Here is a 16,042-nt window from a genome sequence, read left to right as displayed (position 1 = left end):
CAGTGGTTAGTGCTCTCGCCTCACAGCAAGAAGGTCGTGGGCCTTTCTGTGTGGAGTTTGCATGGTCTCACTATGTGTGTGTGGGTTTTCTCCAGGTTCCTCCAACATTCCCAAAAAACACTTGGGGTCCCTGAGCAAGACCCTCGGCCCCTGAGTGCTGCTCTGTGGCTGCTACCGATGGGTCAATTCGGGATGGAATTTCCCTTCAGGAGGAAAATAAATCTGAAATAAAATTATTAAAAAAAAGGGTAAAACAAAAATAGCCATGATACAACACCTTGAACAAGTGGTCACCGTGGCTAAACGACAAAACGAGCAGATCAGAAGCATGACAAGAACCTGCCCAACCAGATGGTGTTACGTCTGACTGCTTCAAAACCCACACAGACTGAAAGACGACAACTTTTCCTCTCAAGAAATGATCATTTTATCAAAATATTTGCCTGAAAACTGTGGATTCAGAGGAGTTGTTTCCAAAAATACAGTACGGAGATAAAATCCATCCTCTGTCCCACTCTGATGACATCACTGACTGCAGCTGCGTCCATCAGTGTTGCATCAATCATACCAGGATTACACAATACCATGCCAATCAAAATGTGACCACTTAACCTGCATGTCCTGACTTTCCAAATAAAAGCTTTAAAACTCCTTCAAAATAAAAGTCCTTGTTTATCAAAAATTACAATGTTGACTTCAAAATGGATATTAAGTATAGAGCTAGGCGTTGCTGCAACTCTAAGCAAAACTGGAACTTTATTCCCCCGGAGGTCCAGCGATTCCCCGAGGGAACAAACGTCATCCTCCCATCATTCCAAACAGCGCAGACAACGGCATGAAAGAAAAAAAAAAGATAGGTCAGCGGGGAGGGCTAGTCGCGAGGCTAAAAGCTAACCCCTTCAAACCAGCCATCTCAAGTCCCTTCCTGGTCAACACGCGGTTACTAAACAACAAGATATACGAGTTGCGACTGCGGGTTAACTTGCACAGACTGCATTACTGTGTAATGCTTATCTCAGAGTCTTCGTTGGATAAAAACAGTCTAAACACTCGCATTGAGCTAGCAGCATGTGCCGTCTTCAGAACGGACAGGACAGTAGACTTTGGAAAGAGCAGAGGAGGTGGAGTTTGTGTTTACATCAACAACAGATGATGTACAAACTCCACCGTTAAAGACTCTCACTGCTCCCCGGACAGGCAATCCATGATGTTGCAGTGCAGACTGTTCCATTTGCACTGGGCGTTCACGACGATGGTCACCCCAGCTGTACAATAACATTCAATTGTCTCTGCCGGTTCAGTCTGGTCTATTACTGTCTATTACTGATCTATTACTGTCTATTACTGTCTAGTACCAGTCTATTACCGGCCTATTACTGTCTATTACCGGTCTATTACTAGTCTATTACCGGTCTATTACTGGTCTATTACTGTTTATTAATGGTCTACTACTGTCTATATCTATTCAGCATGGACTTGATTAAAGGGAAAGTAATATATTCACTAGTAAGTGAAGAAATATTGTCACTTGACATTTTCACCATCACTTTGAGCTGAATGGTGGTTGGGGCTCATTATTGCACCTCAACAGTGATGGTGATGTTTACATTGTAAGTATAAAAAGCTTTACCCTTTATTAAATGTGGCTCTGTCACATAGTTTTCAGTTCCAGGGCGTTTGTGCTCCGGGTCCCTTCTAACGGGTCGGCTCTGACACGTCTGGACGCCCTGCTGAAGTCTGATGGTTCAGTTGCATGTTGACGTTTTCCAGGTAGGAGTAGTTGAATGTTTAAAATATCCAACAACTTCCTGAGTGGCAGCCGCATAATGACTTCGACTCATTAACAGCGAGCAGGAGCGTGGGCGTGACGAGCGTCACTCATGATTCTGGCATGATCCCGGATCAAAACGTGTACAGAGGTTTTGAGAATTCCCCAAGTCTGAAGCATCTCATGACACGTACTAGTGATAGCTTCACTGGAGTGTAAAACTCTTTAGCATGTAGCATGTAGCTCGGAGTAAAATCCTCCTGATCCACTGAGCAGTTATACTAATGAGCAACATCGGGCTAACTCTGCTGGTCCAATTTAATCCTCAAATAACCTAAGCAGCATGTCTTTGGATAGTCGGAGGAAGCTGAAAACCTACACATGCACAAAAACAGTCCACACAGTAAAGCCTTGAACCTGAATATGTACTTCAACCATTTATCATTCAGCAATAGAGGTTAGCAGTACTCTGCTAGGCCGTCACCAGTCCATCAACTATTTTATCTGAACAGTAACATTCAAATGAAATTCAGGTTGAGGTGAGATGTTTGAATGAAAATATCAACCATCAATGACAGAAGGAACAGTCTGAGATTTTTTATTATTATGACAGTTTTGGCATTTTAGATTTATAAAAAAATCACTTTGTTAAACAATTTATCTGTAAAACAAAATCCCCACATTGCTGAGACATATTATATAATCTAGAATCAGATTATTTAAGCAACATCTGATTGTATGACTGAACACTGGTGATGTGAATCCACCGACCACCTCTCTAATCCAATACCAAGTAAAGCTAGAGGTATCACTTATTAGAGTCATTATCCACACTCTGTGTAAAAGGTATATACTGTACATGTGCAACCTGCAAAAATATCTGCTTGTCATACTGATGCTGAAGTTGTGATGTATCACCAAACCAAAACAACCAAATGACCTTCAGCTGAGCTCAGTACCCAGCCCAACCCCCCATCCAGACCCAAAGACCCGGCCCCCCAAACCTCAACATTTGTGAACATGTCTGATAAGAACATTGTGTGTTTGATGACTGAGGCTTTTCATCGTGGATCACTCACCATCATTAGAAGCAAGGCCACCAGGTAAAATCCGTTTGACGTAGACTCCAAACTCCTCTCCAGTTAGCTCCTTCACTCCTCCAATCACTTTAATTCCTGGCAGGACATGAAAAAAACATTTCAAGGCCTTGAGCTTTTATTCAAGGAAAATTTGAAGTTTTTAGTTTAGACAAAAAAATGTTTTTATTGTTCATGTCACTGAAAGCAGCAGGTGTAGAATATCATAGAAATGACTACAACTAAATTACCAGAAAAGGAACACACACTCACACACTCACACACACTCACACACTCACACACACACACACACACTCACACACTCACACACACACACACACACACACACTCACACACTCACACACACCCACACACCCACACACTCACACACTCACACACTCACACACACTCACACACTCACACACACACACACACTCACACACTCACACACACCCACACACCCACACACTCACACACTCACACACTCACACACACACACACACTCACACACTCACACACACTCACACACTCACACACACACACACACACTCACACACACACACACACACACACACACTCACACACTCACACACACCCAGACACACCCACACACTCACACACACTCACACAAACACACACACTCACACACACCCAGACACACCCACACACTCACACACACTCACACTCACACACACACTCACACACTCACACACACCCAGACACACCCACACACTCACACACACTCACACACACCCAGACACACCCACACACTCACACACTCACACACACTCACACACTCACACACACACACACACACACACACACACACACACACACACACACACACACACACACACACACACACACACACACACACACACTCACACACACCCAGACACACCCACACACACTCACACACTCACACACACTCACTCACACACACACACACACACACACACACACACACACACACACACACACACACACACACACACACACACACACACACACACACACACACACACACTCACACACTCACACACACACACACACACACACACACACCCAGACACACCCACACACTCACACACTCACACACACACTCACACACACTCACACACACACTCACTCACACACACAAACACACACACACACACACACACACACACACACACACACACACACACACACACACACACACACACACCCAGACACACCCACACACTCACACACTCACACACACACACACACACACACTCACACACACCCAGACACACCCACACACTCACACACTCACACACTCACACACACACTCACACACACACACACACACACACACACACACACACACACACACACACACACACACACACACACACACACACACACACACACACACACACACACTCACACACTCACACACTCACACACACACACACACGCACAAACACACACACACACACACACACACACACACACTCACAGACATATTTCTACACATACAAGTAGAAATACACATTTAGTACATATAGTGTATCTCATGTAAAGGTTAAATACATTTTGTGGCTCCAGATGAATTTTATTTGATATAAAGTGAAAACAGTATTTCCTTTAGTCATAAAAGTTACAGATTCTTGCACTTGAAGAATCTCATCGCCAATCTGATGCCACATTGATCCCAAACTACACATCATTTTAATACGCAGAAACCAAAATAAAAAAAAATCCATGGACACAATCAACCATAAGGGATTCCATCATTTTGTTATTTAAAGGAAGGAGGCGGTTTGTGAAACTGGGCGACTTCACTTCTTCATCTTGGACACGGCTTGTGGCATTTCCCAGGGATCAGTACTGGGTTCCCAACTTCATACTTTATATAAATGGCATGTGCAGATGCCAGTGAGGCCCCCGGCGAGCTCAGTAGGTAGAGCATGAGACTCACAATCTCTAGGTAGAGGGTTCATGTCCCATGCTGGGCACCACCTTCCTGTGCTGCACCCACAGGAAAGGTTCTTAATGGGTGCAATGTGATCTGGGTGACGGGGCTCAGACTGACACCCCCACCACCCAGAAACGGATAAGATGGAGAAAATGGATGGATGGATGGATGGATGGATGGACATTTTGAAATGGTTTTGATTTACAGATGACACAAGTGTTTGTTTGGATTTACAGGAACTACTGAAGACAATAACTGTAGAAATGTGTCAATTAAAGACAGATTCATTTTGGACAGGCTTGACAGGGAAAATGATCACTGAATCTACAAACTAAACACGCTATTTGATTTAATTGTCAAAGAATACAAATGCAATAATACAGATAGATGGGACTGACATTCTGAGAACTTACGGAATCAAATTTCCCTGTGTAATAGTGGAGGAGAAAACAAGTTAAACATGTTAAACATGTACAAAACAAACTGTCACGAAGCGTCCCAATACTCAGCAAGGCAAAACACAAAGCACTCCACATTCTGTTCACTCATATCACCATATTAACATTACTGTGCACAGAGTTCTTCTGTTTATACTGAAAAAAGGGCCATAAGGATTGTTCACAACATTTGAAATCACTCAAATCCAGTATTCTTACAGTCATAAACATTCCAATTCAGTGGCAGCTGGTCAATAGAGGGGGGCCGGGCGAGTCTCTGATGAGTCTGATTCTTCACTCTGTCACATCTCTTCTAATTTACTGCTTGAAAAAGAAATTTGGCTGAAAAGCTGCAGGTTCAACTTTCTGCATTTTTGCATGCTTCCACTTCAGTGAGAAGCATTTCCAATTGGCTTTCATTTGCATATTTAAATGTGGGTGTGGTCAGGGAGGAGTCAGGTACTCCAACACCGGCCTTCAATTCCAGGTTGATCGGGATGTCCAAAGGAAATGTGCTTGATTTCCTGTGTTTGCACAGAATCACCCCATTTCTCCTCCTCAGGGGGAGTCAGTGCTGCTTCCTGTCACATATCAAGCGCTCACAGTTCAACCAAATTAACTTTACTCACACAAATTCACAACTGACTGCAGTCACTGACACTTTTCACTATTATTTCAGAATTAATTGCTGGTAAATTCCAAATGGAACAAATGCAAATTAGCTTCCATAAATGAATATTAATGAGCAGACACAGATGGGGTTTTGAATATGGTGACCCCAGGGGAGTCAGGCTGCTGACGGAAAAGGAACAGACGGGTCATAAGAGTCGGCTCTGAGGTCATTCAAGGAACTTCTGAGACTGAGACAAGTATCACCGACTAGAGTTCAATGAATGGGATAAAAAATACTCTTTTGTGGGCGTTATGTTTCTGTTACTCGCCCTAGTACTTCATTTCCAGTACAGACTTACATGGCGAGAGAAACTTGCACTGTTTGTATAAAAAGCAAAAGCTTAGCAAGTCTACAGGATTTATATATAATCACCATTCAGACCATTCACTATGCTTTACAAGGAATGACACATATACATTAAAACAATGTGAATCAGAAAGGCATAACACAAAACAATAAATAAAGGCTTTATTAAGAACAGTGGGATTAACGTAAATATGCACAGATTGTTCTGATATTACATCTGATATTTCAAACTCTGTATGTCCTGCACATATTGTAGTATGGATAATAAATTAGACTTTGATATCAGTAGCCATTAAACATTCACAAAAGCAGTGAACAGATTGATTCACTCAACAAAATGTTGTTTGAAGTCAAAGAGTTAAACCTGAAGTCCAATTAACCAGACTGGCAGAGCTCCTTTCCCAGAATCCTCGGTTCTTTTGTCCACAGGCCCTGTTTGTTTAGTGTTGACTAACCGTTTTAATAAGGTTCAAAGATTTAAACAACACCAGGCTCAGGGATTAACCCTCAATCTGCCTGTTGTTAGCATCAACCCTTCCATAAATATGCTGGACTAACGTAACAATCGTACCAGGGTTCACTTCAATATTGTACATTTTCTAGGGGTTCTGGTAAAAGTTTGAAAGAATCATTGGAACAGGTCAACATCTTTGTTTATGACTCCAACATGAACAAAACAATAAAAGAGTAACCATGACAGCACAGAGGGGAACTCATAAAGCGGTAAATTTATACTTTTGGGCTTTTTGCAGGTAACCATTTCAGAATAAAACCACTAAATGATGAAAATTAAAAGTAAAAATATTAACTGATTAAAATAAGTGTTCTATACTATTAGCACTGATTTACACAACAGTGCTCTTCTGGAAACTGCATTGTTTGTTTGTTTGCTTTCATTCACTATGCAGTAGTTGATGGAGTATCGAGCCTCCAAGAGAAAACAAAATAGAATTCCATAGAGGTGGAAGAAATGATTCCACTCTATGCTGGAGCAGTTCATAGAAATGAAATGTAGGAGATTGTATGTTACAGTCAAACCTGTGAGGAAAGAAGCAAAGGAAGAGATTCAGAAGAGATTGAAAGAAGTAAAACATAAAGCACAGACAGATAGAATAAAACAGTCAGTCGTGGGAATTCCCCAGAGCTCCTTCTCTTCTTCTCTTCCTCTCTTCCTCTCTTCTTCTCTTCCTCTCTTCTTCTCTTCTTCTCTTCCTCTCTTCCTCTAACCCAAACCCAACAAGAACCAAAGACCAAACCAAGGTGGAAAAATACATAACTTACATTTATCAGCATCAACTCCTCACAGTGTTTTGCACAATCTGGAACATCCATCCATCCATCCATCCATCCATCCATCCATCCATCCATCCATTCATCCATCCATCCATCCATTCATCCCTTCCATCCACTCATCCATTCATCCGACCCATCCAACTATCTGACCTATCTATCTATCCATCCATCCATCCATCCATCCACCCACCCACCCACCCATCCATCCACCCACCCACCCACCCATCCATCCATCCATCCATCCATCCATCCACCCACCCACCCACCCATCCATCCATCCATCCACCCACCCATCCATCCATCCATCCATCCATCCACCCATCCATTCATCCATTCATCCGACCCATCCATCTATCTGACCTATCTATCCATCCATCCATCCATCCATCCATCCATCCATCCATCCATCCATCCATCCATCCATCCATCCATCCATCCAGGACCCACCTGGACAGGACCTCAGTCCATCAGGACAAACACAGAGACAAACCACACACACACACACACACACACATTCACACCTCAAAGCAATTTAGTGTCACCAATTAACAGTGTTGTGCTAGTTACTGATAAATAGTAACTAGGTACAGTTACTATGTAGTTACTTCATTCAAAAAGTAACTTGATTACTTTGTTGAGTACTTACACCAAAAAGTAATGCATTATTTTTGATCGTAACCTTTTCATTACTTTTTTGAAGAACATTCTTTAATGCTCATATTAATGCTATTATAGCTTCATTTCAGTGGTGTATGGAAAATAATTCACTATTGATGAACTGAAAAGGTTTCATTCATTTCCATTCATGTCATTGAACATTATGGTCTGTACAAACACAAATCTTACTCAGTCATTTTAAAATTAATTTTTTCAAGTCCGACCAGCACAAACTGAAAATATCACAAGGAAATCTGAACAAATTAACACAAAACAAGCTGAATATATTACTCAGAATTAAAGAACAAAAATTAAAGTGGCTCCAGCATCATACAAGCTCTTGTGTTTAACACTTAAATATGATTCCTTCACATCTTAAGCGTGAACACTACCAATAGTGTCCGACAAACATAAAAACATTCTGAAATCAATGAAAGCAACTTGAATGATTATTTAGAATCAATTTGCAAAAACTGCGATTACAGACAACCAAAACAAAACAACAAAACCTGACAGCTGCTCAAAAATGAACTATAAGCATTTTTCATCCTGACCACAAATTAAGAGCCGATTTGGGGCCGACCCACTCTCATGACTGCAGAGGATCTATCAAGTTTACAACCATTTCCAGACGGGTAAAGAAGATGAAAATGAGAGTAAAGCCAGGTATGTGCAGGACGGGATGGGACAGTAAGACAAAGCGCACTCAGCCCCCCACCTCTGTTGGTCGTGAACGATGCGTAGCGACACAAGTATGTAACGTCATTACTGGGGCTGCAACTAATGATTATTTTGATAATCGATTAATCTGTGGATTATTTTTTTGATTAATCGATTAATCGGAGGGAAAAAAAAACAAAAAACCACCTGAAATTGTAGAACCAGTTGATCTTGAACGAACCAAAACACCAATAATGCTATGGTTATTGAAAAGCACATAACTGAACCAATACAAAGATGTATACTATTTATATATACACACACACACGCACATGTATATAAAATATATACAAAATAATTATTAAATAAGATTTAATTTACTTCAGGACCACATACAGTCCAGTTTCATCCTGAGTGGGCCAGACTGGTAAAATATTACTATAATTACCTTTAAATTTACACTTCAAACTTTTTCTTTGTTGTGGTCACAGTGTATTTAATGAAATAATAGGAGCTTCACTGCAGCTCTGTGCTGCGGGGAAGCAGCATGATTCAGATCTCAAACTAAACTCCTGACACCACAACGTCTGAATATTCTAATAATCGGGTCAATTTCAGTGTCGCTCCGCTTGAAATTTACCAGGAGAATCTGTCTGTTGTCCTCGTCGGCAGGTTGTCCTCATTAAGGTGAGTTAACAGTGTGTTAACCTTCCAATGTGTCGGTGCACAGTGACGTGTCCAGTACAGGGTGTTGCTGTTACCAGGTCTGCTCCTCACAGGTTCTACTGTACCGCCTCCGCCTCGCTCCGTTCAACTGGCTCTGCAGGTTGAGGTTCTGTTTTTTACTTTATTTCAGTCAGCCAGCGTTGATGAAGCTCCGAAGGTGAAGTAAACGGCTCTGCAACATGGTGAGTGGCGCATAAATCACGTGACACAAAGAATTGATAATGAAATTCATTGCCAACACTTTTAATAATCGAATTTTATCGATTCGTTGTTGCAGCCCTAGTTGTTACCCAACGGTCGTCACGGGACTAATGCGGAAGTTGCGGCTGCAGCTCAGGCGTCTGTCCAAGGAGAGACGTGAGCCTCCGTTCTCTGTGACAAAGCTTGGAAAACGTTCTCATTCCAAACTGCGGCGTCCAGCTCCCACTGAATCTCCTCCTCTCCTGTTACTGAGAGGAGCGTCTGCACCTCGTCGGAGGACCGCGGGGCTGTGAAGGCCGACGTTTCTATAAACCCAGTCAACAAAACAACCAGTGTGGTCAAAGGAGTGTATGTAAACAACAACAGGAGGGTTTATGGCCGATGAAATATTCAAATATTGCGCCTTGTCAAGAGTGAAGATCGTCACTACCAATCAGCAGATGGCTGCTTTGTAGCTCCTCCCTATCGAGCCCATTCTGTGGTGTTAGGTACCCCAACGGAGGGGTGACAGAAAATAGTAACTGTTGGGTATGGTTGTTTTGGTACCACAACTTTTGTCAGTGGGGTCGTACGAAAACCCGTCCTGCCCCGAAGCATCCCGGCACAAACAGCGCGGTGGGAACGGGGCTCAAGAGGGAGTATCAGGGGTTTACTCATCTCTCTCATCTGCTGCTCTGAATTAAAAAGCCTTTTTCACCATCGGGTTCTTGGGCTCATGGTTTGAGTAGAATTGAACCACAAAGCGTCTGTTCCTCTTACAGTCCTTCACGTCTCCCTTCACTGGAGTGAATCCAGTAAATTTAACCTTGAGATCCTCAGCTCGGGGCCACCATTGGGCCCTAAGCGCAGAGCTCCATCGGTATCACTAATTGGCTCTGGAGCTGAAGGGCATGAGTTAATTATGGCCTGTTGTAAGAACGACGTTATGAGCTTCTCTGAGGAAAACACTTCCTTGCTCTTTTGTTCGGCCTCAGAGCAGTTTCCTGCCCCACGCCTCTCATCAGATAAGGAGAAAAATCTTTTAATGCAAGAGATGCTGGATCAAATACATGCATGTCTCCTTCTTCTTCTTCAGCGGCACATTTTGCTTATAAATCATTATTTTCTGCTCGTGCATCAAGGGAATGTTAGTCTGGCAGGGATTGGATGTTCCAACACTTTTAGACCTCATAAAGAAACATTCGCTGTGATGAAAACAAGCTTCTTAAAACGGTCTAGAATAGCCTGGATGAGAGCAGAAGATAAAAGGAAGATGTTTATTCAGATGCAGAGGACTGTGTGTGGGTATATGAGGGGTGGAAAACTGCTGCTTCAAAGCTCACCCTGCACATTCTCCCAACGTGTCGACCAAATTAGCGGGAATGGAGATGATTTCAGCTGTGAACACTTTCTCCCGCCCACAGGCTGCGGTGGTACAAAGAGATTTAACATGAGCTATCTCCAGTATAGGTCCGAGTGGTGTGCACAGCAGACCCTCCTCCGCCCTTCAGAGGGGGGGGGGGGGTCTGGAGGCTTTAATCTGTGTACACACCAGCACATGCTCCACTTGATGACAATAAGCTGATTTGCTTCTCACCTGTGTGCTGTGCAGCCTTTCTCACATGCAACACGTCTCCCTGCTATATTTAGTCCTCTGTAATTGATCTTGACTTATCATGGAGCTGATGCTCACAGAGAAAAAGTACAAATACTTCGTTACTGTGGTTCAAGAAGTTGGACTTTTGTCTGTACTTCACCTAATTCTGCGGTCTTTTCATTTTTACTTGCAACAAAACAAGTATATCTGAACTTTCAATTCCAACATTCACAAAACAGCTTTTTGCCTGTTCTAACTTCTATCTATGATAACTTGATGTACAATGTGACATATTGTGACATATTGCAAACTCACTTGAATCCCCTCATATGTTATACAGAGAAAATTACTTGCCACCTTATGATCATATGGGTTTCAGAATATAAGATACTGATTCAAACTAGATGAAAGTTTTAAGTTGATTCAAATGAAGGGTCCTGGAAGGCGTTCACTTTTAATGTGTTTGCAAGATTCAAGTTTTTGTATAAAACATAAGATTTGACTCTGAGCGTTATGTTGTACACTCACAGGTCACTTCATTACACAAAGTTTTTCCAAAGACTAGCTGAGGCAGGTATCTATCTGCTCCTCCAGTCTCATGATCATCTCAATATGTTTCTCTTGTTGACATGAAGAAGATGAGCTGCTGACGGTCAAACTGAGCATGAGGATGACGAACAAAGGTCATTTAAATGATTGTTGATCTGAATAGTTGACAAAATACTGATCTGCCGGATTTTCACACAACCATCTCCATGGTTTTCAGGTAATGGTGAGAAACAGAATATCTCCAATGAGCAGCAGATTTTAGGACAAAACTTTCCGAGAAGAATGGACAGACTGGTTGGAGATCATTTAAAAACATCAGGACCTCAAAGAACTACTGGTTCTAACCTGCAGTGTACAGAACAATATCTGTCAGCTTTTCCAACAGGGTGAAGCTTGACAATAATGAAGACCCCAACGGGTGTCCCTGCAGTGAGCTCAGAACAGGAAACTACAGTTCACACAGGCCCACCAGAACTGGACCACAGAAGGCCTGGGGAGTCTCCACCAGAACTGGACCACAGAAGGCCTGGGGAGTCTCCACCAGAACTGGACCACAGAAGGCCTGGGGAGTCTCCACCAGAACTGGACCCCAAAAGGTCTGAGGAGTCTCCACCAGAACTGGACCCCAAAAGGTCTGAGGAGTCTCCACCAGAACTGGACCACAGAAGGCCTGGGGAGTCTCATTTTGCTGCCACATTCAGAATTTGGTGTAAACGCCATGAGAGCTTGGATCCCTCCTGCCTGGTATCACCAGTTCAGCTGCTGCTGCTGTGATGATCTGGAGGAGATTTTCTTCTTCTCAGTATCGACTGAGCAGGTTGAAACTCCACAGTCTACCTGAGGATGAAGATCCCTTCATGGCCACAGTGGACCATCTTGTTAAGGAGACTTCAGGCTCACAGAGATCAAACCATCTCAAACTGGTTTCTGGAGCATGACGATGGATTCTCTGGACTCCAAAGACCTCCCGTCAGTTTTTACTGCGCGCCTTTTTCTCCCCTTTTCCCGGTTGAAGAATGGAGGCTGCAGGGGAATTATTAACATCATTTTCAGTGCAAATGCAGGAGTAGGCCAATACACAGCAGGCCTATGGTGCATTAGCAGAAAAGACAAACGAGACCAAGAAGAAGAGAGAAATTTGGGAGGAGACTAAAATGGAAGACATGTGCAGCAGCAGCAGCAACATTTTTCCAGGCTGATCATTGAACAGCCTGAATACAACAAAGCTGCTCAATGTTCTCAAGTTACGTTCCTGCTTTGTCATATTTAATGTTGCCATGACGACACCATACCACATTAATAGTGATAACTTAACGGGGGTGTTACGACCTGGCCGGCTGGGGATCTGGGTGTAACATGAGACTGATAGAATGGTCTTTAAACAGGGTAAATTAAGGTTTATTGTCACAAATAAAAACAGGGGAACAGTAACCAGAAGCCAAAAGTACAAACTGAAGGTGTCAAAGCCGCTGACGACAAGCAAGAACAAAAGGCAGGCAGAGAAATCAGTTCTTTCCTTTTACACGTAGGAAAGCAAACCAAAAGAAATCCAGTCGGCTCTCAGAGAGCAGCTGCTGTCAGAGTCTAATTAAAGAGAAATTACAGCGAGCTCAGAAACTTAAAAACTCACTCGACAAAGGGAATCACAGCACAGAATTTCCACGACTTAACAAGTAACTCCTAACAGAGGCGAGCTGTGTCACAAAGCACCACGTGCACACACAAACACACGCCTGGACGGATACGTCTTCTGGCATTTATGATCTTCCAACCGGCTCCTCGGGACGCCAAGCCAATCCCAGGAAGGCCCCCGAGCAGATCAATTTGTATACCAAAACACACACAGGACATAGGAGAAGGAGAGGAGGCATCGGCCGAGGGCCGTAACAGGGCGTAATTCACAAGTTACCAGGTAAAAAAAAATAAAGACAGAAAATAAAGAATAGCTGACGAAATTAACAATTAACACTAATTCACATCCTGGATGTCCTCATGAGGTCTGCAGCCACTGTGTGCAGTCACCATCCCCCGACATAATGTCAGAATTGTTATAATGTTACATGAGCCAACATTACAATCACGTCTCCTCTTTGAAACAACAGATTTGCACAAAGTTAATAATGAAAACATAACATCCCATTTGGGAACTACGCACTGTCTTCTTATGTATGTGACCTCCAGCCGTTCTCTGGTGTTGTAATTAGGTCACTATTGAAATTTCTCAAAGCCTATTAAAGCACAATAGTCTTGTTTATTATATAAAAAGAGAAAGCCTCACTCTTTGTGTGGTAAAATAGGTCAAGAAAAACAAGAGATTCAGCGACGGTCAAGTTATTATGACATTGAAATATCATGCTTCAATTTTCATTTAAAATAAAAGACCACTCCAGAAATAAACCTTTGAAACAATGGAGATATAAAATACAATAATGTGAGTTGTCAAGTTGATTAGGTATGAGAGCATATCATTAGACACTAAAAATCTTTTCTGCTAAGTTTATAGCAAGAGGATAACAATACAGTCATGTTTTTCACATGACTTGATGAGCTTTCTCAAAAAATAATAATTTTGTAGTAAAGAGGTAAGAGGTTGATCCCAGCAGTGAGTTCTTGACAAAAACTTTAGGAATTTCAAATGAATCGTCATTTTGGAATCAATTCTTGCAGTATGCATTTTACTACCTGACCCCCCCACAGCACCGGGACCCCCCCACAGCACCGGGACCCCTCCACAGCACCGGGACCCCACCACAGCACCGGGACCCCCCCACAGCACCGGGACCCCCCCACAGCACCGGGACCCCACCACAGCACCGGGACCCCCCCACAGCACCGGGACCCCACCACAGCACCGGGACCCCCCCACAGTACCTGGACCCCCCCACAGCACCGGGACCCCCCCACAGCACCAGGACCCCCCCACAGCACCGGGACCCCACCGCAACGGCACGGCCCTTAAACTCCAGACTGAGATTGGTTCATCATCAGACCAACGCTCATCATAGACTTTTCTTAGTATTTGTACTTCTCTGGCCTGTCTGCCTCTCTCTCTCTCTCTCTCTCTCTCTCTTCTATTCCTCTCTCTCTCCCTCTTCTATTCCTCTCTCTCTCCCTCTTCTATTCCTCTCTCTCTCTCTCTCTTCTATTCCTCTCTCTCTCTCTCTTCTATTCCTCTCTCTCTCCCTCTTCTATTCCTCTCTCTCTCTCTCTTCTATTCCTCTCTCTCTCCCTCTTCTATTCCTCTCTCTCTCTCTCTTCTATTCCTCTCTCTCTCCCTCTTCTATTCCTCTCTCTCTCTCCCTCTTCTATTCCTCTCTCTCCCTCTTCTATTCCTCTCTCTCTCCCTCTTCTATTCCTCTCTCTCTCCCTCTTCTATTCCCCTCTCTCTCTCTTCTATTCCTCTCTCTCTCTCTCTTCTATTCCTCTCTCTCTCCCTCTTCTATTCCTCTCTCTCTCTCTCTTCTATTCCTCTCTCTCTCCCTCTTCTATTCCTCTCTCTCTCTCCCTCTTCTATTCCTCTCTCTCTCCCTTCTATTCCTCTCTCTCTCCCTCTCCCTCTTCTATTCCTCTCTCTCTACCTCTTCTATTCCTCTCTCTCTCCCTCTTCTATTCCTCTCTCTCTCTCTCTTCTATTCCTCTCTCTCCCTCTTCTATTCCTCTCTCTCTCTCTCTCTTCTATTCCTCTCTCTCTCTCTCTTCTATTCCTCTCTCTCTCTCTTCTATTCCTCTCTCTCTCTCTCTCTCTCTCTTCTATTCCTCTCTCTCTCCCTCTTCTATTCCTCTCTCTCCCTCTTCTATTCCTCTCTCTCCCTCTTCTATTCCTCTCTCTCTCCCTCTCCCTCTTCTATTCCTCTCTCTCTCCCTCTTCTATTCCTCTCTCTCCCTCTTCTATTCCTCTCTCTCTCTCTTCTATTCCTCTCTCTCTCTCTCTCCCTCTTCTATTCCTCTCTCTCTCCCTCTTCTATTCCTCTCTCTCTCTCTTCTATTCCTCTCTCTCTCCCTCTTCTATTCCTCTCTCTCCCTCTTCTATTCCTCTCTCTCTCCCTCTTCTATTCCTCTCCCTCTCCCTCTTCTATTCCTCTCTCTCCCTCTTCTATTCCTCTCTCTCTCTCTCCCTGTCCTATCCCATGTACTTCTCCCCCCAACCGGTCAAGGCGGATGCCCCCCCCCCCCCCCCC

General features: G+C 43.4%; 1 protein-coding gene across 4 annotated transcripts in view; it reads right to left on the bottom strand.

Annotated features, from left to right (window-relative positions):
* LOC308124205 (syntaxin-binding protein 4) overlaps positions 1-16,042 on the bottom strand; it is a 105,391-nt gene that overhangs the window by 64,012 nt on the left and 25,337 nt on the right. For all 4 annotated transcript variants that reach the window (XM_080487104.1, XM_080487102.1, XM_080487103.1 and 1 more), the window contains exon 3: positions 2,848-2,943. In XM_080487104.1, coding sequence (XP_080343230.1) covers positions 2,848-2,943 — 96 coding nt within the window. The remainder of the gene's footprint in view (positions 1-2,847; positions 2,944-16,042) is intronic.

The sequence above is a fragment of the Lipophrys pholis genome, assembly GCF_963383615.2.
Source record: "Lipophrys pholis genome assembly, chromosome: 19".
In the NCBI taxonomy this organism is placed as follows: Eukaryota; Metazoa; Chordata; class Actinopteri; order Blenniiformes; family Blenniidae; genus Lipophrys; species Lipophrys pholis.
This window is presented reverse-complemented; position numbering and strand designations above follow the sequence as displayed.